This window comes from Rhamphochromis sp. 'chilingali', assembly GCF_963969265.1.
Source record: "Rhamphochromis sp. 'chilingali' genome assembly, chromosome: 13".
Classification (NCBI taxonomy): domain Eukaryota; kingdom Metazoa; phylum Chordata; class Actinopteri; order Cichliformes; family Cichlidae; genus Rhamphochromis; species Rhamphochromis sp. 'chilingali'.
The window spans coordinates 33,928,765-33,956,354 of NC_137940.1; the positions used below are offsets into that span (position 1 = coordinate 33,928,765).

The 27,590-nt window shown below is 40.3% G+C and overlaps 2 protein-coding genes across 7 annotated transcripts in view; one reads left to right on the plus strand and one right to left on the minus strand.

Moving 5' to 3' along the window:
- Window positions 1-27,590, plus strand: part of fgf13a (fibroblast growth factor 13a) — a 104,639-nt gene that overhangs the window by 19,725 nt on the left and 57,324 nt on the right. Inside the window, exon 1 of one of the 5 annotated variants that reach the window (XM_080900328.1) lies at window positions 20,988-21,141. The exons of the other annotated variants lie outside the window; for them this stretch is intronic. The gene's annotated coding sequence lies outside the window, so the exon portion shown is untranslated. Of the gene's footprint in view, window positions 1-20,987; window positions 21,142-27,590 lie in introns of those variants that run through there. 5 annotated transcript variants of the gene reach the window in all.
- LOC308408179 (uncharacterized protein) lies at window positions 1,109-8,168 on the minus strand. 2 transcript variants are annotated; one of them, XM_080900323.1, is made up of 3 exons: window positions 7,852-8,168; window positions 4,936-7,039; window positions 1,109-4,840 (listed from the first exon to the last, which is right to left on the minus strand). In XM_080900323.1, the coding sequence occupies exon 3, from the start codon at window positions 3,529-3,531 to the stop codon at window positions 1,498-1,500; it is 2,034 nt and encodes a 677-aa protein (XP_080756449.1). In that variant the 5' UTR covers window positions 3,532-4,840; window positions 4,936-7,039; window positions 7,852-8,168; the 3' UTR covers window positions 1,109-1,497. The 2 variants fall into 2 exon arrangements, with proteins under 2 accessions (XP_080756449.1, XP_080756448.1); XM_080900322.1 differs by having other exon boundaries at window positions 1,109-7,039; window positions 7,841-8,168.

The window sequence follows — 27,590 nt, forward strand, 5'->3', positions numbered from 1 at the left end:
CTGCAACGTTGCGAACAAGAACCCTGTCACCTGGTTGTAGGGTTACACCCCTGTTCCGTTTGTCATAATAGTGCTTGCCTTTGGCACTCGAATGTTGGCTGTTCGTGCTGGCTATCTTGTACGCTTCGATCATTTTCTCTTTCCATCGTTTTGCATATCCACTTGGAGTGTCGGCCTCGTCCTCAGCTACCAACCCAAAGAGGAGATCGACGGGGAGACGTGGATGGCGACCATAAAGGAGGTAATATGGAGAAAACCCAGTGGACTCATGTTTGGTGCAGTTGTATGCGTGCACAACGTGAGACAGGTGATCTTTCCAGTTCTCTTTCTCTTTCTCGCCCAACGTCCTGAGCATTTGTAGCAGAGTCCGATTGAACCTCTCTGCAGGGTTGCCCTGTGGATGGTATGGGGAAGTCCTAGAATGGTTTACACCGGCCAGTTGTCTGAGAGCCCTAAACAACTCATTCTCAAACTCCCGGCCCTGATCATGGTGAAGCTTAGCTGGATAGCCAAACCGTAGGATGAAGTCACCGAAGATTCGCTCCGCAGCTGTCTTTCCAGCCTTGTTTTTAGTGGGGTATGCTTGTGCGAATCTGGTGAAGTGGTTGACTACAACCAGTATGTATTCATACCCACCCCGGCTGGTCTCAAGGTGCAGAAAGTCAATGCATACGAGCTCTAGGGGCGAGCTCGATGTAAGGCTCCCCATAGGTGCCCTGTCAGGTAAGGCTGGCTTTTTTTGCTTAATGCAACGACATCGTCTGGTGATATATTCCTCAACCTCTCTCTTCATAAAGGGCCAATAAAAGCGATCTCTTACTAGGCTAAGGACTCTTTCCACACCAACATGTCCCATGTTGTCATGGAGGTGTGAGAGGACAGTTTGTTTGTAGATGGCAGGCAGGACTAACTGCTTTCGGCTGGGAGTCTTCCTATAGAGTAAGCCATTTTCCACCTGCAGCCTACTCCATTCTCGTGACAATTTCCTTGTGGACTTGTCCAATGTTCTACGAACCTCATCAGTTAGATCTCTGTTATTCTCCTTTAACTCTAACATTTTGCTGATAACAGGATCTTTCCGCTGCTCATCTGTGAGCTCTTTGCAGCTGATGACTGGAAATGTTCCAGTGTCTGCATGTGTCTGGTGTTGTGATGTTATGTTGAGGGCTGCCACCCATGCTACATCCCCTTTTTCTGCAGTCCTAGTTCCCTCCCAGGTGGCACACACTGCCTCTTCTGGTAGTCTTTCTGAGCACTGATCCATAAAAACACTGATATCAAGTGGACAGCGCGAAAGCGTGTCTGCATCAATGTTCTGTTTGCCTGGCCGATACCTGATTTCAAAATGGAAATCGGCAAGCTGCCCCACCCAGCGATGACCCACAGCATTGAGCTTGGCTGTGCTCATAATGTAGGTCAGGGGGTTGTTGTCCGTGAAGACCGTGAAATGGGGCGCATAGTACAGGTAGTCGACAAATTTTTCACATACTGCCCATTTCAAGGCCAGAAACTCCAGTTTCCCACTATGGAGGTGGCAATTCTGTTCTGCGGCCCCTTCCCCTTTTCTCTTACAAGGTTAGTTAGAGGTGGGCTGGGGTTTGTCTTGAGCAATTCATAAAGCGGCCTGGCTATGCGGGAGAAGTCCTGCACATAAGTCCGGTAGTAGCTCAGAAAACCCAGTAGCCGCCTGACATCACCGACTGTTTGAGGGGCTTTTTGCTTTAGCGCCTGTACTGCCTCTAGGTCCTTTGGGTCTATCCTCACTCCATCTGCCGACACCAGGCGGCCTACATACCTGACCTCTTTGCGAAGTAGCTCACATTTCTCAGGGCGGAGCTTAACTCCATGGCGTTGCAGAGCTTGAAGTACACGCCGCAAGACCTCAACATGTTCCTCAAAGGACCTGGAGAAACATAGCACATCATCCAGATAAGGGATGCAACACTCATCCCTGAGTGTGTCCAACATTTCCTCCATGCTTCTTTGGAAGGCTGCTGGTGCATTAGAAAGGCCAAACGGGATCCTGACCCACTCATATAAGCCCCATGGGGTGGTGAATGCAGTCAGGTGCCTGGACCCCTCCGCGATAAAGCCTTGGTGGTAAGCCTTGCCCTGATCTAGGATGGAAAACCACCTGTAGCCTCCGAGTGAGTCAATCAGGTCCTGTATGCGGGGGAGGGGGTGCCGATCTGGCACAGTCTTTTTGTTGAGAAGCCGGTAATCAATGCACAGGCGCAATGATCCGTCTTTCTTTCTCACACAAACAATAGGGGCAGCATATGGCGAGTGTGATTTTACAATCCACCCCTTCACAAGCAGCTCCTGTATATATTCTTTAACCTCCCTGTACAATGGCTTTGGGACTGACGCATAAGCCTTTTGGACTGGGGTGTCATCTTTGAGTCTAACTGACATTTGGAGAGAGGGTATACATCCAATGTCACTGCCGTCCCGTGCAAAAGCAGCTGATTCCTCATTCAACATTTTCTCGACTATTCTCTGCTGTTCTGAACTAAGGTGACTGAGGTCAACCGGTGGTCGCCACAGGTCAGCAGGGGGAGTGCCAGGAGAGGCCACATTAACTTCAGCCTTCAATACACAAGCTTGTGTTGGACCCCCATCTCCAACGTCCTGTTCGCCTGGCTCCAGAACTTTGGCAACATGTTGGATGGAGCCAAGTTGGGACCTCTTTGGCAGAGTGATTACTTGGTTTGTGTGGTTGGAAATTGGCACTCTAACAAATGGTTGTTTGGTGTTACTGATTTCCAACAATCCTTCCCCCACACTCAGCTGCTCTAGCGTGGCGCTATCCTCTAGTGGCTCATACAGGACAACAGGGTTGGAAATGTCAAAGGTAGATGGTACTTTACATCGCACATTTACCGTTTTACCAGGTGGAACATAAACATTTTCCTTCCCTACCCTAATGGTGGTTATACTGTGGTTTGACTCTTTCTGCAGATTGATAAAGTTGACCATGGCTCTTGCCTGTTCTTCCTCCACTCCTAGGGCTTTGCAGAGAAGGCTGAGGATCATAGTGTGTGCATCTGCATCACACTTATGACTATTAATCATCCCTTGGAGGACATTGGCTCCCAGTAGTGGCTGGGGGAGGGGGAGCTGGCTGATTAGGAAGGGTACTTCCATTGTAAGGTTGGGATCGGTGTTCCCCGGGAGATTAACTGTTAGCTCCACCCACCCATCATATGGGATTGGCTGTCCATTTGCTGCACACAGGTCAAGGCTTTCCCCAGGATCAAGAAGTTCTTGTAAGGGCCTCACTGCATATTGGGGAATGAACGTCTCCTTCCAGGATCTATCAATGATGCTCACTTGTGAGCCAGTATTAAATAGTACTGTCACAGCATAGCCGTTGACAAAACAATTTAGTAGGCTCTTTTTACCAATCAATGGCACTGTTCGGGCTGTACTGTCAGTAACTGCTTGGCTTTTCAGTGGGGAGGGCTGGCTTTCTTCTTTGCAGCGTTTTTTTCCCTTTCCCTTCAGACGTCTCAGTTTGCTAGTGGGCATTACTGAGTGGGACTGGGGATTTGGGATGGTCTCTGTCTGTCCCTCAACAGAGACCGGCTCCCGTTTCCCGGCTGGTTGGTTCGTTTTAAACAGCCAATTGCCCTATGCCCGGCATCCCCACACACAAAGCAGTGATTACAGTTTTCTGAGCCTTGCTGCATACATTTGGTGCAGCTGGGTATTTTACCTCTCCTTGCAGCTGAAGGTTGACTTGGTGGAGGAGTGAGTGCCTGGTTAACAAGAGGTTGGGTGCCATGGAATTGGTCCTGGCCTGGCGTTTGGAAAGGTGCAGTCTTTGATTGGGTTGTATGAATAGCTGCCGCTTGTTGGCCCATTAAAGTCGCAACCATGTTAGTCAAAGCCTCTACTTGTGCACTAAGCTGTTGGATCGCATCATTATCCCCACTGTTTGCACTCACATCCCCTCCTTCCACCTGGGGCCTGTTCTTCGTACCTCGCTAAGTAAGTTAGCTGGATTAGATTGTTGACGATTTCGCGTGATCCTGGATCGTTCGGTTCCCCGAAGCTCATCCGGGACTTGCTGTCATAGCAACAGAGCCGTAAGCGTAAACCTGCTCGGGAGCAGGTTTACTTTATGTAAACAGGATTAGATCGCGGCCACGCAGGTATGTCCGCTTCATTTATACGAAAGCAACAGCGATATTCCACCACTGTTTCACCATAAATAAATAACATCAATGTAACTAAAGATAATGCAGCACTTGATCCTTTTATTGATGTCACAGATACATACAGGTCATTTCCTAAAAAAGGGAAATGTACTATTAACATTCTATTACATGTATGTGATTATTACAGATGTAATTCACATTTCAGAGTAGTAATTGTAAATTACTTCGTGTAATCAAGATGAGAGACCACGGCTATAAAAGCGAAGGTGGATTTGGGAAGCCTGTCGCAGCCATGTCCTGTCCGTATACGCGACCAACCCATTGCGGAAGGTGCAAGATTGATAAGGAGAGTCCTCAGAATTCAGCGTATATTGCGGGATAGACAGGATCCTTTAGCTCAGCGCGACAGTGTGCTCATTGAGAGATATCGATATTCCCGTGAGGGTATTATTTACTTAACCAACTTGTTGACGAGGGGGTGCAGGACCACCACCTGTCTTTTTTTCCTCTGCCCTTTTCTTGGTTGCTGTTATGAACAAACTAACAGAGTATTACAGGCCAGTATTACCTTGCCAAGAGACGAAAAGCAATCTAAGAGATAAATATTACCATTCTGTAGAATACTCCTGTATTCCACTTTTACTTGTTCCCATGTTCTTGTGGGTCCTGTTGTGGCTCTAATGTGAAAGGGGATATAATATAACATATTATAATATAATATAATGCCATATGATATTGGACAATATAGTGTCATATGATAGATCTACCCTACCGCCTACTGGTGTTGGCCAGAGGGGCCGATGGCGCGATATGGCAGCCTGGCTACAACCGTAGCTGCCTCCACCAGTGTGTGAATGTGGGAGTGAATGAATAGTGGTATCGTACAGCGCTTTGGGTGCCTTGGAAAGCGCTATATAAACCCAATCCATTATTATTATTATTATTATTAAATTACCTACGAGTTTGATTTGTCAGCAACTTTCTGCCAGCCCCTCTCTCCTTGCTTTTGCAGCCTTTGCAGTGTTCTCTTGCGTTTTAATTAAACTCTGAAACTCCTGAAATCCCGCACTCAAGAGTTCTTGCTCTGCTGCCGGAAAATACCGTGCACGCCCCTTCGACATTTTCGCCGACCAATCAGCGGGTTGCCGATCAATGTTTCTACTATCGATGCGTAGCCCCTTTTACGACACCCAGTGATGTCACATTACTGCGTCCAGCTGTACTAATCGTCAACAGCAGGTGTGTTCGGGGAACCGGATTAGCGAGCTCACGGTTAGCGCGATGGTTTGGTCTTGGATGTGTCATTTGATCTTGGATGTAGTAAGCGACGTACGAAGAACAGGCCCCTGGACACTATGTGTATGTGTTGTTTTTTGACGGGGGGCATGACCTAACCTATGCTGGTGTTCATTTTCATCGCTAATCATCTTCATAACCTGTCTGAGAATCTCCTCATCAGTGACGTTGCTGTTTGAAAGGAGTGGCCTTAGTTGCTGTCTGATGTCAGTATGTTTTGTGCCCAGGCCTTGGTGGATACTGTGAAGAAAGACTTCCTGAATAGTTTTGGGTTCATAACGAATGTCTGTACTGACCTGTTTTGATTGGAACAGGATCTTCTGTTTGAGTCCAATCATGCGGTACAAGAACTGTTGTGGGGTTTCTTGTTCACTCTGTCTTGCACACATAAGCTCTTGGAACAATTCAGTGCTGGCCTTTTCACCCAGGTGTGATCTGAGAAAGCCCTTGAGTTCATTCACAGTGATTTCATCTTTGTTGATGAGCATATCCTTGAAGACACCTGGCTTTACAATTCTCAGTACAGCCCGGAGAACCTCAGTCTCTGTGAAACCCTCTCTAATGCCTTCATCTATCTGTTTACACATGCTGCTATAAGTTATGTCAGCATTGTGGTCCCCAATCTGGCCACCATGTACCTTAAATTCCCTCCGTTGGAGGTAAGAGAGGTCCTTTAAGGAAACCATTCTCTCAGTGGTTACATGTGATGAGGGGTGAGGTATTGCTGCATGTGTTACTGGGTCACCTATACTGTGTGCCCCACTAGGATGTGTGTTACTTGCATTTCTAAAATGCTGTGGCTCTCCACCCCGCTCATCATTTATGATTCTAGGCTGGGTTGGACTCAGATTGGTGGTGCGAGCCTGTGCACCAAAGTCAGTCTGCTGTGATGTTGTAGGCTCTCTGGGGATGGAAAGTAAGGGGGTGGTATGCTGTTGAGTGTTAGTAACTGGTGGTAACTGGCCTAAGGTAGCATGTGTCACTGTAGTGCGCTCGACTGTCTTAGCACTAACAACTGGTGACTCCAGTGGCTGCGCCACCCCATTAGCAGTGTTCAATAGGCCACGATTTTCAACCATACTGCATACAAGATCATTTAGCACCAGCAACTGACTCATTCCCTCATCCTCAGAATTTAACAAAGCATCTGACTGCATATAGTTGATAATGCAATCCACACAACCTTCTTCATCAGTGGACTCTAATTCACTACTCTGGCTGTCTGTGACCAGGTCCCTTGCGAGCTGATAGGCTTCTGCACCTGAAAGCTTATACAAGTTCTTTTTGATGCTCCAAACCAGCTCCTTGCGCGCTGCTGCCATGATGAGCTTCGACTAATGAGACACAGAGGTGCAGTTCCGTTGGTGGAGTGAAGACCCTCGTACAGATCTTGACTTCTCTTTGTGGACACCCACCAGCTGTCGTCTCGGCTACAGCGATGCCATCTCACGTTGACTTTCTGGTTCTAGTATCTCTGGACCCTCTTCCTTAGAAGACTCAACAGGAAGTGGATCCCGGACGAGCCCCCACAATTTGTTACGGGCCCCAGGAATGGTGCCACAATAACAAAGAAGAAATCCCTGCAAACACAGGAGCAATGAAGACAGTGCACTCGGTTTGCCTCTCAGCTTGCATCTCTTATTCAAGTTTCAACAAACATGAACAGCATTAACAATATCCACGTGTGCATGACTTTTTCAGTCCCAGTGTCCATATCTGTCCATTTCCCCAAAGTCACAAGTAGAAAAATAAATGAATTCACACTCTACACGTTCCACTATTTTACATGTACTTCATGCGATCGCTCAGTCTAAGCAAAACAAAAGTACACACCTGCTCTTACTTAAGCAGTTGGAAGCCACTGTAATCTACAATGAATTTACAGCAATATACGACTGTACAGATTCTGAATACTGAAATTGAGCAGAATTAGACACATTTACAGCACACTGAGGATGAAATTCACTTTTGCATAACATGGACAACTTCTTTCTACTTCACATGTCATTAACACTCACATATTAAACAGCTATATACTTTTCAAACCTCAATGACACTTAACAATAAAACATCTTTGTATCATAAGCTTTATATAAAATAGTAAAGTGTGCGGGAGTACCAACCTTCATAATGAAAAGAAAATAAATCGATATGAATGACCTTCCTACAAGACAATGCTCTGGGCGCTAACGACCCACAATACAAAACATTACCGCGCCGTTTCTGCTAGCGGCCTGCGCAGCCTGACGCTGCTGTCTCACACTGATGCGAGTCGACCGCGCGGCAGTGCCCATAAGTGTTACAGGTACTGTTCTACTTCTTCACAAGTTAACATGGAGATAAAACATTGTTATGTACAAACAGTGGTAGTATTTCTTTACCAGGTACCAACCTGCAAACACAGGTAAAGTTCAGGAGCAATGAAGACAGTGCACTCGGTTTGCCTCTCAGCTTGCATCTGACTCGTGGGCGGAAGTCCATCCCCCTAAAGCAACCGGGTTGCACCTGTCTTGGAATAATAGTTCCACCTGGGGTGTTGCTCCATTTCTTTGTACCTTCTATACAGTTTATGTGACAAAATAATGCACTGGTTAGGTTGGTCATGTTGTCAAAGTCATTTTGGATATTAATAGCCACAGAAAATAACTGATAAACAAATTAAATAAATTAAATTAAATGATTAACACAAAAGTGGCCATGCATTTTGGGTGTGCCACAAGAAGATAAAATCCAAGTGTTCTTTGCGGAAAGGACTTTACATTTGCAGGCTTGTTCTGGCTTTTCCCAGACAGATGAGCTTCACATAACTGAAAACTTCTTAACAGTGAGTTCTTACATCACACACACTTGTTGACCACACATTCAGGAGAATACCATACACGGAAAGCTCCACAAACACAGTAACTGTGGCCTCCCCTATAAATTGGGAATCAAAGCACAGTCATAATTACAGTGCTGTTTTTTCACCAGCTTTTCCAAACTATTTTGAGCTGAACTTATTAAAGCTGTGCCGCCACTAATTAAGTTGTTTGTCTTTGCAAAGCGATCTCTGCCTGCCCACTGCTTCTTACTAATAAGTAGTTTTGTCATGGCACCCTGTCTACTGATTGAAGAGTCACGGAAAACAGAAAGGTGGAAGAAAAATGACCCGACAATGGCAGACATTCATTAAAGCAGTGTATGTTTTTATAATTTTGTTCACACTTTGAACTTTGAATTTAATACACTGAATGTTGCTTTATTTGCAGTTTTTCATAAAGGTGAAACTGCATCCTGCCAACTTACAAGTCTGCAGGGAGCTGTTAAGAACACTGATCATGGCCAGATACAATACATTTTTGTCAGCTTTTGTTATAGTTTATTGGCCTGTGTGCACACCAAGTTTATTTCCTACAGATGGGGATGGTGAAAACTGAGGTTCCAGCTTTTATTTTGAAAGCTTAGAGATTGAACCCTTACTTCAGAGTATGTAAAAGCAAACCCTTGGAGGCAGAGGTTGTGTAAGCCAGTATAGAAATAATTACTTCACCATCTGCTGTATCTGAGCAATGTTGAGACTGTTGAGAGGTCTCATGTTCCTTCATGTCATCTAATACACAACTTGGAGCAAGACAAGTAATTTAAGCTTGGTTTGCAGACATTACAGAGAATACCGTGGGGCAGCGTGCATGTCAGACTCTATAATCATATGAGGAGATTCTGTCAATGTCTGTATGCATATTATATCAATGCATGTTGTGTAGTGTGAATATTTTAGCATCAATTACGTGACAGTTTGTAAACATGCAAAATAATCTAGGCACAGCATCATTTCTCAGTTTCCCAGAAATGAAGCCAAGCAGCACAGGGTGAGAAACAGACTTTTTGAAATGAGTTCCAGTTTAAAAGCAGTAAATTATAAACGTAGTTATGAAGGAATGCAGAAGAAAACCAACATAAGGCACAAGATTAAATTATGTTTGCATGTGAGTAGCACCATATGGTGGTTTACCCTTTCTGTACAAGCTGCGTGACTGCTAATATAAGTATGCTCAAAGTTTGCATGCTAGAGGCCCATGTATGCGGTCTTGTGAGGTTACTTCGTGTGACTCTTCTAGCTGGAGGCTTTCTCGCTTTCTGTCTCTCCTACTTTGAAGCATGCCGTGGAGTAGGAAGCTGTCTGCACCAGCAGCAGTCTGATTGGTGATGAATGTCTGGACAGATAATCTGTGACTGATCTTGCCATCTATCTGCCCTCCAATTTAACCCTTTGCACCTAGGGAAGTTAACAAACATTCCTACCTACAGTATTCACAAACTGATCAGGATTAAACACATGTAAAACACACAGGTAAAATCAAGCCTTGAGTTTGAGTAGGGTTGACTGCCTCATTTACTTGTATTCTGATGATAGTCTTCATAAGTGGACATGTCGCCAGTCTGCAGGGCTAACACATAGAGACAGACAACCATCTACACTCACACCTATAAGAAATGTAGGCTCCCTAACCTAGCCCCGTATATGTCTTTGGATTGTGGGAGAAAGCCAGAGAACCGCAAGAGAGTCGACACAGACACAGGGAAAACATCCAAACTGGCTTCAAATTTAGGACCTTATTTTTGTGAGCTGACAGTGTCAGCCACTGAACCATCATGCCACCCTAAAACAGAGATAATTGTAAATAAAGGTCTGCATCTATTGTACAGTAATGCTGCAACTTAGAAATGGCGGTTACTTTCCAGAACTGAAATAAAAACGATTTAAAGAAAAAAAAACCCCAAACAAACAAAAAACACAGTAGATCTCATTTTAGCTAAGTAATATGGACCTTTAAAACCCCCCACTGTAAAACAAGTAGGTTTCAATAAATATTTAAAACTCTTAAGCCCAGTCTAAAATTAAAGTGATGCACTTGTAGACTGCTTTTGTCACATGTAGGTTTAAATCCTTTTGCCTGTCTCTTTCCCCTTCTATCCCTGCCACTCCAACTTACTCTGTTAACACTGAACTCTGTGTAACATACTGTTTAACTCCTCCTCTTCTTTCCTCAGCGACACTTACACTGCATGTCATTAAATTTTATGTCACTCTCCAGGCCAATGAGCTTGTAATATCCTGGGCCAGAAGTTTTATGGTGGTTTGTCTGTGCCGTTGGATGAGAGCTGGATGTTTGAGTGCAGGGTGAGCAATGATAGCTGAGAAGTCCTGAGCCAGGCACACAGGAATTATGTTTGCTGTTAAAATATCAGCTCTCTGACAGTTCATGGCCTGAACCCCGTTTACCTATTACCTCCCCTCTGTCTAGCCCATAGGATATCAAAAACAGTACTTAAACAGATTTTACCCAAACGAGAGCAGCCGTGCTGTATAAGAGTCATTACACACAAATCACATAAAATTGCTTAAAGCTACAGGATTCTTGATTACATAGTAAAGACCTTATCAGCTAGGGTTCATCCAATAAGCAGTCTGCAATAAGCATCTAATAAGAGTTTTTCATTAATAATACAAAAATGTAAATTAATTGAAATCATTTATAGTAAATCCTGCACATCTTATGGAAAAAAGCTCCTAAATCATGGATAACTTAAGCTCTCGTTCATTGCTAATCTATGTCTGATATCTGGAACTCCTTTACAAACACAAATGCACACCTTACATCATACCACTTCTGCGTCACTTCAACCCCACCTGTCTTCAGTCTCTTCCATCCTAAACTTTACTTATTCTTATGTCTTGCATATTGCTTGGTCTTCCAACATGTTTCTCTGCACATCATTCTTTATCACTTTTAACAGGACTTTTCTTCCTGTTTAACTGTTAAGATTTGAACGGTTTTTGGTTGAGAATGCAACACAGTGCCTGCTCACATACACTCAATGCTTGTGGAGCAACAGTAAGTGTAGCAACACAAGAGTGTAGATCCCAGGGTGCATTGGGAGTGCTTGAGGAAATGTAAGCAGCTTAAGCAGTCCATGATGTTGTCATCTCTTCTCAGCTGAGCTCCCAAAATAACAGGCCCTCTGGGTACAGACTGGCAGAGCTGAGCAGGGGACAGTCAACAGACAGACCCAGAACAACCCGGCCCAGATTACACCAGATCAGACCATCCCAGTTACTCAGGCCATTTAAGCTCACACTGGTCATTTTAACTTTACAAAGCAAAAGTTCTTCCAGAGGACTTTGCCTTTACGTTTTATGACAGTTATCACCCCCGCTACTCAGAAATTTGTACAGCTCAGCCCATTTCATAAAAGAGCTGAGTGCAGCAACCAGCCCTTCATTTTGTTAAATCACTGGCTCACGTGTTAGCCAGTTAACTTTAATGAGTAGGCTTTTGGCCTGTGGCTTGTGTGACTGGTAAGGTAGTCATGGTGGCGATGACAGCTGAAGGGGGATGAACGTGCCACTCTGTTTCTCACACGTGTATAAGGAAACACATACAAAAACACAAACTGAAACTCAAGTGTAAAGCAGCCCTGGACCATCAAAGCAGCACTACTATGTTTGACTGTTGGTATGATGCTCTCTTTTTTAAAATGCTGTATTAGCTTTACTCCAGATGTAATAGGATGTAAACCTTTCAAAAACTTCAATGTTTATTTTGTTGATCATCAATGGTCTTTACCTTGAAACTTTCCTGTGGATGCCATTTTTGTCTGTTTGTTATGTTGAGTCATGAGCACGAAGCTTAATTGAAACACGTGAGGATTGCATTTCTTTAGATGTTGTGGGATCTTTGCGATCTCCCGGATGACTTGTCAGTGCTCTTGGAGAACATTTAGTAGGCTGACCACTCCTGGGAAGGTTAACCACTGTTCCAAGTTTTATCCATTTGTGTAAAATAGCTCTCTTGATGGTTTGCTGTAGTCCCAAAGCTGTAGAAATAGATTTGTAACCCTTTCCTGACTGATAGATGTCACCGACTTTATTTCTCGTGGCATGATTTGTTGCTTTTTGAGAGCTTTCACTTTGTCATTCAGGTTCTATTTAAGCAATTTCTCGATGAGGTGATTATTGACTTAACAATGAGGGGCAGGGTCACACAGGGCCAGGTAGGTTTAGCCAGTTTTTTTTCCTCTTAATAAATGAAATCATAATTTAAAACCTGCACATTGTATTTACTTGGATTATCTGTGTCTAGTAATAAAATTTGTTTGAGTATGAAACATGTACATGTAACAAATATGCAAAAAAAGTACAAAATTGGGAAGGGGGTAAATACTTTTTCCACAGCACAATATCTACAAGCCCTCATTAAGTTGCTAAGTGTGTCGGAGAAGGAAAATTCTACACTTCCACTGAGACAGCAGACAGAGAAGAGTGTTTAAGTCTTCTCACTGCCCCTCTTTCTCCCATCTAGGTCATAATATAGGCTATAGGCTCCTCTATGTGTTTTCTAAGTATGGTAACACAGCACGCTTGTCTGTAAATAGGTGATTGGCATCCACTGTCTCTGTGTCAAACACATGCAGTATATGCTGCAGTGTGTGTATTCTCATTCATACCAGTAAATACAATGGGACCAGTTAAAAAAAAATACTGTGAAACTGGGCTGCTCTGGACTGTATTCCCCTGATCCTTTGGACACTTGGAGCTGTGTGTGTTCACTGTTTACAGTTGTTGCCAAAGATAGAGAAAATTAATATTTTATTTGCCCTAAAAGTTATATCTACAGTTACACTGGAATACGTTTAAAAATGTAAAGTTGCTTTTTACTACGCTGTAAGAGCCAAATGTTGTATTCAAATAAAGTGTTTCCATTAATAATAATAAAATGATTATGACTTTTAGGACCCCAGTTGGCACAGCAGTAAAACCTATTACTCACTCGTGTCCTGCAGAAGTTACACTTCTCGCAGAGAAGTTTAAGTTTGGCGAGGCATTTGCAATTATTAATGTTGCAGATCGGAATCCATTAAAGGATCTACAAATGTTTGACCACATGTGACACATATGCTGGTCTCAAAGTATGACATCATTGAGGTATTTCGAAATACTCATCAGTGACGGTGATTAAAATAAAGTCAGGTTTCAAACTGCAGTAATCAGCATTTTCCTAAATGTTTCTCTTAAAAGTCTAAGTGCAACAGTCCACAGTATTTTTGGTTAAAGTATTATCAAGTTATTTTGCTGGGCCAAAAACACGAGTTATTTTAAAACACTCACTGGTTGCTAAGCTGTCGTCATGCGTTTAACTTTGTGCCACGTTCACAGCTTTGCTCCTACAGCCTGTCATCACACCTGTTTATGGCAGAGGTCAGGGGGCAGGTCACTGAGTAGGCTGAAGGCAGGCCAAGAATGAAGAGAATGATTGTGGATGTGGTGCTGATTACTGCTAAAGTATTTGAAGTGTTAGTATTTGTGGATGAGCTCTGAAGGTACCGACGTGTGACAGGTGGAGAGGTGCAGAAGTGCGTTCTATAAATTTTCAAGAAGGTAGTCAGGTCATCGGGTTCACAGACGCTGCTATTCTATATTTCTTTCGTTTTTTTATTACCAACAATCATCTGCTTACGAAAAATTTAAGCATGCTCTTAAAATCTGAATCTACTGTTGGTATTTAAATTGAAAAGTAAGGTGACTATTGAACATTATTATACAATGATCACCTTCCAGATTATTGTATAACCGTCAAACGTTTTTCCCATAAGAGCAATCTGTGTGTCTTTTTATAGTCCATATACATATTAGCCGGTTGTTGTGTCTTAAACTGTAGTATGCGTATAGTCTGTGGCTATACTACTCTGCATCTGTCGGCCTCTTTCAAATTAGATCGCCTCTACCCTGAAAGAGATCTTTCATCATTTCTTCCCTTTTATACACAATCCTCTGTGGCTGGTGAAAATCAAGCTAGCAGCAAGAAAGGTCACGGAAAAGCACTGCTGCTCACTTTAGTGATTGGAGTTCCTAACCATTATCACTCAACTTTGCTGCCAAATTTTACTGTGCTATATGCTACATGTCATACATGCATTTTCTTTTACAGTTTAAAGACACAGCGACTGACAGTTCATACTAGATAGAATTAGAAGTACAGTAAAAGCTGAGTGTGTGCAATGGCTACTTTACCCTAATAGCTTTTTGACATACCATGGTAATCAGAGTAACATGAAAAAGTTCAATTAAGGGAATTGTGCTGGAGCAAAGGTGCTTTATGTACTGAACCAGAGTCCCTCTGGGATTTATAGTGTCAAGCCATAATGGAGTGTTTGTGGTTAGGTCACATGAAGGACAAAGGCATATCCAGTCTGCATTAGATTTAGACCTGATAGACTGTGGGGAAAGCATCAGTTGTAAGTCTGTGAGAATGATGTGTACTGTTGTAAGCGCCTCAGTACTGATGCCAGTGGTAGCATGTTCATGTTTGCTGGATTAGGTCTGCTGCTCTGACATTAAAAAGGGCTGTGACTTTATGTCAGAGCCCTTATCAACATCAGATAGGAAACAGCAGCATACAACAGTTTAATGAAAACCTGTACTCAAAACAATCTGACAGATCCATGACTCCAGATTGCTGGCAGAGAGCTATTGTATTTAAAAAGAGCACCTGGTCTTTTTACCCTTGTTTAAAAATCCTGTTGATAAGTTGTGGAATCAGAAAGCATCTAAAATGCTGTTCTGTTTGGGTCTAACTGTATGTAATGTGTCTAAAGGGATTTAAACTTATTTTCTGCGGCATTGCTGAAGTCTAAAGTTTCCAAATATCTTATGTATCATAATGAAAAAAAAAATAGTGATACTTTATAATACAACTAATGACTAAGGGTGTAATCCTCCTGTAATTAAATGCTATTATATTTATATTATATCACATTTTCCTGCAAATACTGAAAAACAGGTACACTATAACAATTGGGTAACACGCCAGGTTTACAATGCAGGAACTCCAGCAACACTTGAGGGAAGATGAACAACTTTAATAATTGACCAACGCGTTTCAGCCTGTGGCCTTCATCAGGGTCAACACGCCAGGTTTAGACAGGAAACAAAGAAATCATTAATAAGTAATTTTAGGTAGTTCATAACTTCCATTATTTTACAGGAAAAGAAACACAAATTATTATGTAAATAACTTTAAGAATTGCATGGAGAATTTTAGTTAGTGCGTAAGTAATTTTACATGTATAAGTAGGGCATAACTTCATGTATTTTATAGGAAAGAAGAAAAAATAAGTCCAAAACTCATTTAAAGTAGTGCCTAAATTCATGGTATTTTACAGGAAGTAATTTTAATTACTGTGTACTTTCTTGGTAATTTTGTGGAAAAACAAACAATATTTCCCTATGTCACACTGTGAGTGCACTGGGGTGTTTGGGGTGTGTGCCAGTTGCTTAACTTTAGCTCTATCATTATAATGTTACCTGTACTATTATAAGGCCTGCAAATTTTGATAGTATTTATTTTTTTGTAAGTTGGTAAAGCAGAACATGAAGTCCCTACCATGAAGTAGGTAGGCACACTACATGTAGCTTTTAGGCAAATACAATTACATTCTAATATAAATTATAATGCATTGAAATTTAATTAAATTACAGAGAAATTATGCTCTTAATTGTTGGCTGTATTATTAATATATAGAAGAAGTGCGCCACTGATCTTGCATTTTTGGTTGACTTGTTATCAGGAATACAGGCTGCATAAATATGTAGGATTATGGTTGTCTTAGAGAGGCTTTGAAGCACAGAGAAATGAACATAAGGCTGAAAATAGAACAATCATAATATTGTAGAGTATAAAATGCCATCAAATGTCTTCTTGTGTCCTAATAACAGCCTAAAACTTACAAATATTTAATTTACTATTGTACAAAAACAACACAAGTATACCCAATAACAAAAAAAATGTATAGCTCTATCATTGCAGCTATAATAGAAATGCAGTATAAGCACATGTAGAGCCTCATTAAGTATATTTCAGATAAATTAGGTGTGACTGGCACTTTTTTCATTTTTTTACTCAAAGAATCAAAATCATTTCCTCAAAATACATAATTTACATTATTTGGTTACTGCTTTGAAAACCATCCTTATTAGCAGTTACACAGCATAATAAAGAAAATCTAAACCATTTATTTTACAATACCTTTGTATGCTACCATGAAGACTGAGCTCGATGTCTTTAGAAAGACAGACACTGATAGCGCAGGAGCTGGAGCTGATAATGACTTTCAATGATCTGCGTAAATTGTCATGGATGCAGTCAAATTTTGGGTGTGATTCAAAACAAAATCTGTAGCTTTACTGATCACTGTGATAGTTTGCCGTGGTGCGTAATTTCAAATCCTGCACTCCTGATGCGTGTGCGTGTGTTTTTGATTTTAATATTATTATCAAGCACCGAGCATACTGGGTTTATTCTTAGTATCTCTTCATCTCAGCTGAATATGACATCTTGCCTGTAGCTGTGGCAATACAACTATAATAACATGAGGGAAGGGATGCTGCATCAAGAATCTTTCTCAGTGCCATTTTCATTGGTCTAGTGCAGTGGTGTGGCATTTGTTTCTAGTGTTTTACTTGGCTTTCTGTTAGGACTAAAGGGCAGCACTGTTAGTACAAACTGACCTATGAAACTGTCAAGAATGCTCATAATTGTCATCACATGACAATTATGATATATGATCAGAGGCATCATTTTAAAGAAAAATGCATTTCTTTTTTTTTTTTAAATAGGAAAGCTGCACTTCTGGGCAACATTTTAGGGATAGGTTTAATACAAATGACATTTAAATAATTAAAATATAAAAATACAGCATATTGTAACTAAAATAAGAAATTAAATCAAAGTATACCATCACTGCTGCAAACAGCCTCTGCTGTATAAATATGGCAATCGCATAATTATTATAACAGTATAGCTGATGTAGCTGACAAACATGCCTTGTACTTAAGTTCAGTGTACAAAAGTGAAGTTAACAGCACAGACAAGAACATATACACTTTGCTCTTGTGAACAGTGTCAGCAGCATTTGAATCATGGCACCATGGCATTAATTGTTGGATGAATCCCACTAACAAACTACCCAACTATAAAGTCACAAGAGCTATAATGGAGTAATTAGTGCCTAATTGATACAATAGTTCCTCATTAAACAAGTATCGACCATACTGTAGCCCATATCTCATGGGAAAAACTGCCTCATTTGATCGAACATTGCAAACATTTGCTTTGTTTCTATTCCAGCCGCTCTATGTCTTATCCACTGTGGATGTTGTCATAGCAATTATCTGCAATGCTGTAAGCAGGTTTACTGTTTTGTGGCCTTGGTGCCTGCTCATCAGTGCTGGCTGTTTAAATACACAAAACTCAAACAGCTGTGGCACCATTAATGAGGGAAGAACACAGTAATCTCTCTTTACAGGAGGAAGAGGATGCAGGCATGGGCCAGGTACTTTATTTTCAGCAATCCATTCAGGCAACAGGAATCTATCAGTGGGTGAATGTCTGAATGAAATGAATGAAAGCATATAAAAAATGAAGCTGGAGCATTTTAGTGAGGCTCACCAGTTATTCCTCAAACCCTGCAGTGTAGAATGTTCTGGAAAAGTGTGGCAGGCTAACCAGTGGTTTTCAGTTACAGAAGCACTTTAACATCATGGAGATGACCAACAACTGGTGCTTTCTTTCCCCTCCCTGGAGCTGACATTTAGTCTCACATGATATCACTAAATAATCTGGCAGCTTTTTGTGTTGTGTTAAAAATAGTTGCTGGATAACTGCTATGATGTAGTTTTATTTCATTCTGTCACACTGGAGAAAAGCTTATTTTGAGGCAGATCAGACTAAATCTAGTGTATTTGATTTTCTTGGGAGGTGTTGAGCTGAACCACATTTGTTAGAAACCAAATTGTCACATTTTAAATAGAGCAACAAAAAAAAAGTTATTTGATTTTTGGGCTGAATTGATGTATTTCAGTAAGCGAGTGTTTTGAGAGTGTTTAGGTAGGCTACCTAGCCTAGGGCAAATGATGAGCAAGATTAAGACAGATGTCTCTCATTGTTCAAATATATAACAAGTTGGAGTGACTGTAAAAAATGTTTCTGTAAAATAAATAAATAAATAAATAAGTATGAGAACTGATCTGATTTGGCTTAAGCTATTTCTGTCTTCATTTCCAATCCCAGTAAACACTGTCAAACTGGCAAAACCCATGTCTTTTGTCTCTGTTTAAGTCTACACTATTCATACATACTTGTGAATGATGCTCACTATTAGTGCCTTAAAATTGAATAGTTACAAGAAATTGCAGTATGACATACAGACTGAAAAACAAAGGTATTTTCTGATGCTATGTTACTTGCCTGTTGTTTGATATGTCCGGATGCCAGTAATCCCTGGAGAAATGTTGTCAATAAATCTACCAGCACCCCAGATCGTCACCTGTTACTGTTTTAAGTGCTCGTAAATACCAGGAAGGGTGTAGATTTCCATTTACCACTTGTGCGTGTTGTTAGGTGTCAGCGTATGGTGAGTGTGGGTGGCTTGATAACACTGAGTAAAGCAGCTGTCTTAAGCAGTTCCTGTGTAATTGTAATCCCTCTGATCAGGCTCTCTGTAAACACTAGATAGTAAACCTAGCCTGGAGCTTCACTCAGCATTGGACGCGCACATGTGCACAGTTTTTCCACTTATATTTACTACTACTGGCAGTACAACTACACCTGGACTTATAGTTGGTTACATGCTGACACACATGTATCTTTTCTTTAAGATCAAAGGAGATGACACTTGATGAAAAAGTGTGGTCTTTTATAGTGGTCCTGTTTTTTAATGGTCACTATCTGCAGGACTTAAAAATGATAACCCCCTCATCCAGTTTGCACAGATGGTGCCATTTGCCCTGTTTGTTTATGACTGGATGCAATTCCTATAAAATGCTCACTTGGGATCAAACTGCGAGAGTGGGAGAACTCTACTCCATGTATCACTTTTTTAAATCCTTCAAGTGCAGTGCCCACATAAGACGGATGGAATGAACCTTTTTTGCTGCACTGCTCTCGGATGACAGCTTTTATCATAGGTTGTGTCAGACGTTACTGCTAAAATACCCCCCCCCCCAATGCCCCTTTTACATCTACCACTCTCGCTCACTCTCTCTCTCACTTAATGTGTAGCACTGAAATGTTAGCTAAACTTGCTTTGCCTCTGTAAGGCATTCATAAAAGATACACAACTACATGTCTGGATGGCCCGAATGCATAATTTATGTCTTGGTGTGAAGCTAAATCCTACACTCATCCCTCTTTCTCTCCCTCTCTCTCCGCTGTACTCTTCAACTTTGTAATGGCTTCTGTGTAGTCATAAAATGCTGGTACTGTTGCGTCATCTGATGCCCATCCTATCCTTTCCAAACACGCACACAAAAACACACGCACAGACTCAGAATGTCAACCTGGTAAGAAGTCAGAACCAGAACTGCACTCAGCTGCAGCACTTTGTAGACATAGTTTATTTATCACACTGTCTTTCATTTCAAACATTTGCTTTCTTTTAAAGTTTTAGATTCAACCACCCTCCTTGTAACACAAGATATGCTGATAAATTAGAGAGACATTGCCACACCTGCTTGGAAACCCACCCAAAAGGTTCTCTCTGTAGTTAAACTGGCAAAATATTTGAACCATAAATAGTCAACTTTATTTAGCTTTATGCAAAACAAGGTTTTCAAGCTGTGACATAAAACTACAGTAACTTAATGCACCAGGTAGCCCGTTTCACGGAAACATCTTGGAAGTTGTCCTTGAAACTGTAAAAAGATGGGCACTTTAAAAAATTCTTGGCGGGGGACTTTATGAAAAATATATTCAATATCAACTACCATATGATAACTTCAAATGATAAGATCAAAAAACATGAAGAGAGCACCACAGATAAAGAACAACTTGAATTTTGAGGGTCTTTGAAAGGCGGTCGCCAAACAAACACATAAAAAGCCCTAGCAGCCAATAGAAAGTCACTTTCAAAAAAATACTTAGATACTTTCCATCTGTGTACCAAGCCTTAGTACCCAGCATAAGATATCAGTAGATGTCAGTAAGAAATGGTGGCTAATAATTTTAGCTATTGTCGAGTCTCGATTATGTCTTGGAACTATATATACATCTTAGTATGATGTATGTGTTCTCTTGTAAAGTCCTACACCACAAGGATTTGGCATCCAAGTAAATATTAGACCCCTGTAGGTTCTTATTTAGCAACGATCTAACAATGGGTTAAAATGCCCTCCAATTAGCAGTGGCAGTTTTGCTTATATAGCACATTTTATTATCACACATAAACGTATTATGTGTAAAGCCCTAACTCTGACTTATCTGTGAAATGGGCTTTTGATAGTTCAAACAGAGGAATAGCAGGAATGTCCTCACTTTCCGTAACTGTCCTGGCTCATAAAGGTAAAACATGAATATAAAAATACACACACAAGCATAGTCTTCACATGCCCCTAGGCCCTTTGGGCAGATGGACTTCCCAGATACTCCCTCCCATGCAAACTGCGGTATGCAGGCTTGTTCAACGTACACAATCACATTTGAGTCAGTCAGCTGTGAGAAACACGAGAGCCAAGATGACCAGAGACAATGAGCTCACCATAAACAGCCGGAATGAAATTGTTGTCGGCGCTGTCGTGCTGTGACGTGGGTGTTACGTGCTACAGCTCCAGTTTGATTTCTTCAAAGTGACAGAGGCCTCAGAAGAGGTAGGTTTTTTTTCACTGTGCTGGCAGACCATCGTCAGAGCTTGTGTAGGATTTAGACAGGGAGACAAAGTGAGGCAGTCACCATTTCCCACTGACGTATTATGCTGGGGACTAAGACTTGGTATAAAACAGATGAAAAGAGGAAAGAAAAGGTGGATCTGTGTTTTACTTTAAACAGTTATTAAAGTGTCAAAACAACAGACAAAAATTCAAATAATTGTGATTTCACAAATGCAGACACTGTTATACAGGAGCAAAGCACCAGAAAAGAAACATTCTTTTTCTGTGTGAATATGGCATCTAGGGATGTGCTGAACATCATATGAACTATTTTGGCAATACTATGACTGATGACTGCTACCAACACCACTTTAAATGTCCCCATGTGCCATTTTCTACTGGTTGAACATTTGAGAATGTAGCTGGGTGTGTTTGGGAGAGTATGTTGAGCACATGATGGTTCAGCAGCTGTGATGTTGGCTTATGTAGTAGGAAAGGTTGAGGGTGTGTAACAGCTGCGAATGAACAGGATTTGTCAATTGTCACATGACAAGAACTGGAATATGTAGTTCAATTCATATTCTAATAATACAATGAGAAATTAATGGATCTGCAAATACATAATCTAATTTCTAGGACAAACTTTCCAAAGTGGTACATTATATTCTCTACATTTACCTTTTACATTTACAATCTTGGTAAGCATAACTGTATCTATTACATATAGTCTTTATCTATTTTCTATATTATAATAAATTTTGAAAAAATTACCATCTTCATCAAAAAAAAAAAAAATAGAAATTGGTTTTGCTGATCAGTGTTAGGGGTAAAACAATATCAAATATCTGAAAATTACTGACACTGAGTAAATACTAATGCAAAGCATACAAGCCAATAGAAGATCAAGTTTCCCTTATTTTAAGGCCTCCTGTTACTCTTGCACCATACTGTTCTGGAATAACCTGATTTGTTCCAGTTCAGATCATCAGACAGTTGAGACAGAACTTTGTTTTGCCCTTTTTTTTGGCAGTCTACTGCTTTAGTTTTTTTCATAAAACATAACAAATATCTTTTTTTTAAAATGATACAGTTAAAAAAAACTACCTCTGAACCTTCCAAAATACACCATGAGGAATCAGAGGCACCAAAAATCAATCACATATATTTCATGATTCAGATTTTGGGATTAGCTGTTCCTAAATCTCTTCTCTCTGAATGTCTGGATTTTGGATCCTTTATGTAATCCTACATCAAGGGCAAGCAAGCTGGGACTCTTGGGTCAATTTAGAATTTGACAGTATGTTAATTACATGTTAATATAGCAGAAAGGGTTAGCTATATTACCTGATATTGTCCTAAAAGAAGCTATTAACTGATCCCCGTGCTTTTAAAAAAATTAATTTGGTAGAAGTTGTCCCGCTTCACATGTTCTCCAAATTTTACCCAGTTTTATTTATCCTTCATATTCATATCTACAGCATGTTTACTTAAAAAACTATCGTGAATATATAATTAAAGCTCCTACAAGGAATAATACCAGACGTGGCTTTAAAAACCATGGATTGCAGTATAAATCTCCAGGTCTCACCAGAGGCTCATAACTTTTTATTTGAATTTCATTTCCTCATAAACTCCCCCTCAATACCCACACATTATTAACACACACTGCAGGACTTTTATAGAGCATATTAATCAAAGAAGACATATGGAACAGTGTTTATTGCAGCTCTTAACAACACAGTCACAACACAATGAGGTTAACAAAAACACATTTTCTGTAATTTTTTTGTAATGTTCACTTTTGCAGAGTGAACAACACTTGGCTGGAAAACCCCCCCAACAAAAACCAAACAAAAAACCCTGTAAAACAAGTGTGTTTCACTACTCTTTTAACATTTAATTCTGTAGTGTCTGAGGTGTTTGTTAATTAAAGTGTTTGGTTGCCACAGCTGTGATAATTTAACAGTACTTTATTTTTAAATTAATAAACACAAATTAAAATATTTATCTAAGTTTGTTGAGTTTTATATTTACATAGTTTACATATTTTTAGTCTTTAAAAAATATAGGTCCTATAAAGTATTCAGTGACTTCTTTCTCTTCCAAATCTCTGCAAAGCGATATGGAGAGAGGCATTTTTCTTGACCACTTCAACTTTAAATCTAACATTTCTCATTTCCATCCCTGGAGCTGTTATTTTTAAAAAATACTGATCTGTCATAAAAGACTTGAAGACTCTTCAGCATGTTTGCTGCAGAAATTCAGTAAATAGACTCACACTAATAAGGTCACCCTGATTTTCTCTTCTCCACCTCGTACTCTTGTTCTTTAAAACTGTGCAAATGGCTTTACTCCTCCACTTTCCTTCTCCGCCCCCTCTCCCTCTGCTACCTTTCCTCCTCTAACAACAGTGAAGGCTGTAAATGTGCATTAATAAACTACAGTACGATAGGTTTTGATGCCCATCTGGGATCTGATCTGGTTGGCAGAAGGCACAGGAAGATGCTGCCCTCCATATTTGCTCTGCCAGAGACTGTGTTCTTGGCGGAAAGGCTTGGTTCAAGGACTATTTCAGTGCAGTAATTAATAAAGAGTCTTGTCACAACCTGTGAAGGCTTAGTGGTGATATGATTATATGGTACTCACATCCAGTTACACAACTTCTCAAATTTTAACTTTGAATTTAGTGATATAGTGTTTGAACCGCTCAATACTTTGTCTACTTTGCTCTTTACCTCTATGTAGTTTGAGGTAGAGTTTACTTAACACTGACCCAAGACCCGATGACCTCATACTAACTTATAGTAATGTGTAATATAGAATGTGAGATTGCCATTTGCACTTAGTCAACCATGAACTCAGACATTAGTTAGTGCAGTTAGTTATTGGATGACTGCTGCCACTGCTACCTAGAAGGCAGGTGCACTGCATGCCATTATATAATACTATTGGACAACAAGAAATGACAAACTTAGTGGGTTTAAATAATTGATTATGTCAAATACTGATGCTAGTTTACAGCTTTTGAATGTTTTAATTATTGTTTTCTCGTCAGATTAAACCGACTGACTACAGGAGATCTATAACTACTATGCTCCAGACAATGATACTTGGCTTCATGGGCCAACAGCATGGATTCGCTCTTTCTCTTGCACTCAGCTGCAGGTCTCACACTGAGATTACCTCCTTCTATCCAACTCACTAGATGACAGTGCTCTGTTGGCAGCAAGCAATTTCTAATTTTTTTGTATTGAGCATCTAAGGCCACAAATACCACTGGACCTCTCAAGGACACATTTATGGCTTTTGCAAAGTGTTTTACATGCTACTTATTTTTCTCTCCCTTTGCTCTCTGTGCACCACATGGTGTGCTTTTGAAGAGCAATTGCCCACTTTAATTAAGTGCATCGATCCATTAACACGAGTGGCATCTTTCTGTTCACCCATTCATAGCTATATATGTTTTTTCATCAAAAAGCAACAAATGCTCCGCTTGGAGCCAAGAGCAGTCAAACAGCTGCTACAGACTTCTGCAGTGCATTAATGAACTTGCCATGTCATTTGAAAGCAGCAACTGTTTGAATTTCTTTTTTAGGCTAAGGAGTAATTTTATTATATCACATTCTGAACTGGTTAATAAAACAAAAAGGCTGCAATCGGCCACTTCCAGAAAATTAATCAATTACAAGCTTCACAGGCAGCTTAATGTCATCAAAAATGTAACCAAAACATTTATTTTTTAATTTTTTTAAATCTTGCAACAAGATTGACTGTCTGTTTTTCCAGAATTGATTATGAAGATTTTATGTATTTTATGTTTTAATATCCACTCTTACCATGTCAATGCCTGGTTAATTTCTTCAAATCCAAGGGCTTTTGGAGGAGATAGTTGACACTGTGCTAATCGTCTTATGCTTAAAAGACAGATGTTTCCTATTAAAATCCCCATGGGAAGATGACTGCACATCAAAGTATATGCTTTTAAACACCGGCAAGCCATATAGTGTGATGGACAAGCTACATGTTCTTTCGATCGGTGTAACGTTATTCGTAATGTTCTACAGCGAGCGTGGGGTTGATGTGAAAAGAAAGTATAAATCGTATGTGACTTTGAAGTGGATTTGACATGAGATATATCATAAGCTACTTGGAGTCACTTACCTCTCAGGCTTTGTTGATCCTATTACCCTTGAACCACCTCCCACAATGTTTCAGTCATCCCGCAGTCAAAGGCCTATTAATCAGCAGGCAGTAGTATAGACTTTATGATCCAGTTTGCTCTCGTCAGCTGTTAATTGCGGTGAAATGGATCTTTAACATTAATCTCTCTCAGCATGAGTGCGTGTTTGAACCCAGAAATATTTGAATGCATGACGGGGAGGGAGATGAAACATTTTACATGTTCATCTGTGCGTCTATAAATGCTTGTGTGCATACATACAAAGTAGCACATTAGAGCAAAAGGTGAGAAAAAAAGTGTCAAAAAAGGTGAAATTACATGTAAAAAATTACTCTCAGGGCATGTTTTATAGTAAGGTTAAGAATAACCAAGCACTTAGGTTTACAATGATCTTTCTAGACTTCTCATAAATATCCATTATTTTTTTCTTTGACAAAAACTTTGTCAACCCCTGCTAGTTATTCTTATTCTTCCTTATTCACTTGCGTAGTAGGTAGTATTATGGTAGGTGCAATACTGCACTGTTTGAGTGCCAGCGGGATAACTATTGGTGCTATTGGTTATGGTGCTATTATGTATATTATACTGTCTATCATTACATATACCAATATTTACATTTTTAAATATAAATGATAGCTTTTATACTTCTTATTATTAAGGGATCCCTACATTGGAAGTCTGTTATACTGAACCCTATTATTTTCAATGCCACGCTGTTCAGAAATACACCTTTATTTCACTAATTTGCAAGCAGAAAATCCTATGAGAACTTCTGATAGTGCTCTACCACAGTAACTCCTACAGTAACTTGCTAAGACACCTCAACAGGGGTCACAAATTATGTTCTAAGACCACTGATGCAATTTTAGAAGAAGAGAAACAAGTGTTCTGCATGTTACTACAGCAGTTTTAAAAAGGCTTTTCTTTTTAGTAACCTATTAAAGCCACCAAAAGTAACTCAGTCGATTGGGCTCATACTAGAAGAGTTGGTCAGAAGCTTCTACTCATTGTCCTCCTTTGGCCATACCTTTTTCTCCTCATGGCAACGTCTTAAATTCCTTGTTCTGTTGCGCCTTAGTTCAGTGGACCAAGACTTCCTGTTTTTTCCACATTGTTTTGAAGCTTATTGTTTGAGAAAAGACACAATATTTCAACACCTACTCATTTCTAGATGAATAAATAGGACACGATGTCTGCCGCCCCTTTGAGGCAGACTCATAGCTTCTATACATGGTACATATTGGTGTAAATGGATTGCTTTTGCTGGGGGAGCATGACTGGAGCTATGGCCATATCATGTTGCATTTGAGTAATTGCTCTGTGGTCCTTTACAAGTTGTGCTTTCTTTCTACTAATGGAATTGGATTCTGACATAAGTTTTAATATACTATAATACTACTGGAGCATGACAAATTATCTGAAAACATACACGATATTTTACATTTCTCCATACGCTAAAGCCACAATTTAAAAGTTTAATTCATCTATAAAATATAACAGCTATTAGACATAATGAAGGCTAAGCAATGCAGAAACCTTGGTTAGGGTTTATTATAGATATAGAAAGATAAAACAAAATAAGGCAGCTAGTGTTTTTCTGGCTGGATCAGATTCATAGTAATTAGAAAGGTTATCTATTAGATGAGCTTATGGTATTTAAAACTACCACTCCATAAAGTTGCTGGTTATGTAAAAAAAAAAAAAGAAGCAAAAGAAAAAGAGACAAAGAAAAAGTGAGTGTGACAGTTCAGAGGCATGATAGAGCAGGAATAAAAATGCAAGCTCATTCTGCGTTTCAAAGAAAACCTCCAGTTCAACTCGACTTACTTTCTCTGCTGCCTGCAAGGTGACTTACAACCAAAATAAAACTATTCTTTCTTGAGATTGAGCCACGCTGAACCAAAAGCATCCCAGAAGACAATGTGCTAGATTCTGCTTCTTGTAAAACTACATTGAGGCCAGGCTATTTTTGAAACACAAACCTCAGGCTACAGACCCGTTTTCTGTGCTTAATTTTGATTCTAATTTAGTGAGTATGCTATTTGTCAAGCACGTGATGCATGTGTGTCGCCTTCGTGATGGATACAAGCCATGACTTGAGTAACTGGTGCAAATTACCAGTGCACCTATGGAAGTCAAAGCCATTTCTCTAGATCTGACACTACATCAGTTGGTTGTCCTTGAACCTCATTTGAACATGGCAGATGGAAGTTTGAGCATGTGAACAATAATACCTGTTCATATTAAGCCTGCTCCTTTGTCCCACAGT

What these genes read in the sequence shown, in the direction of transcription:
- LOC308408179 (XM_080900323.1), bottom strand. Translation starts at nt 3,531, where the DNA reads ATGCCCACTAGCAAACTGAGACGTCTGAAGGGAAAGGGAAAAAAACGC.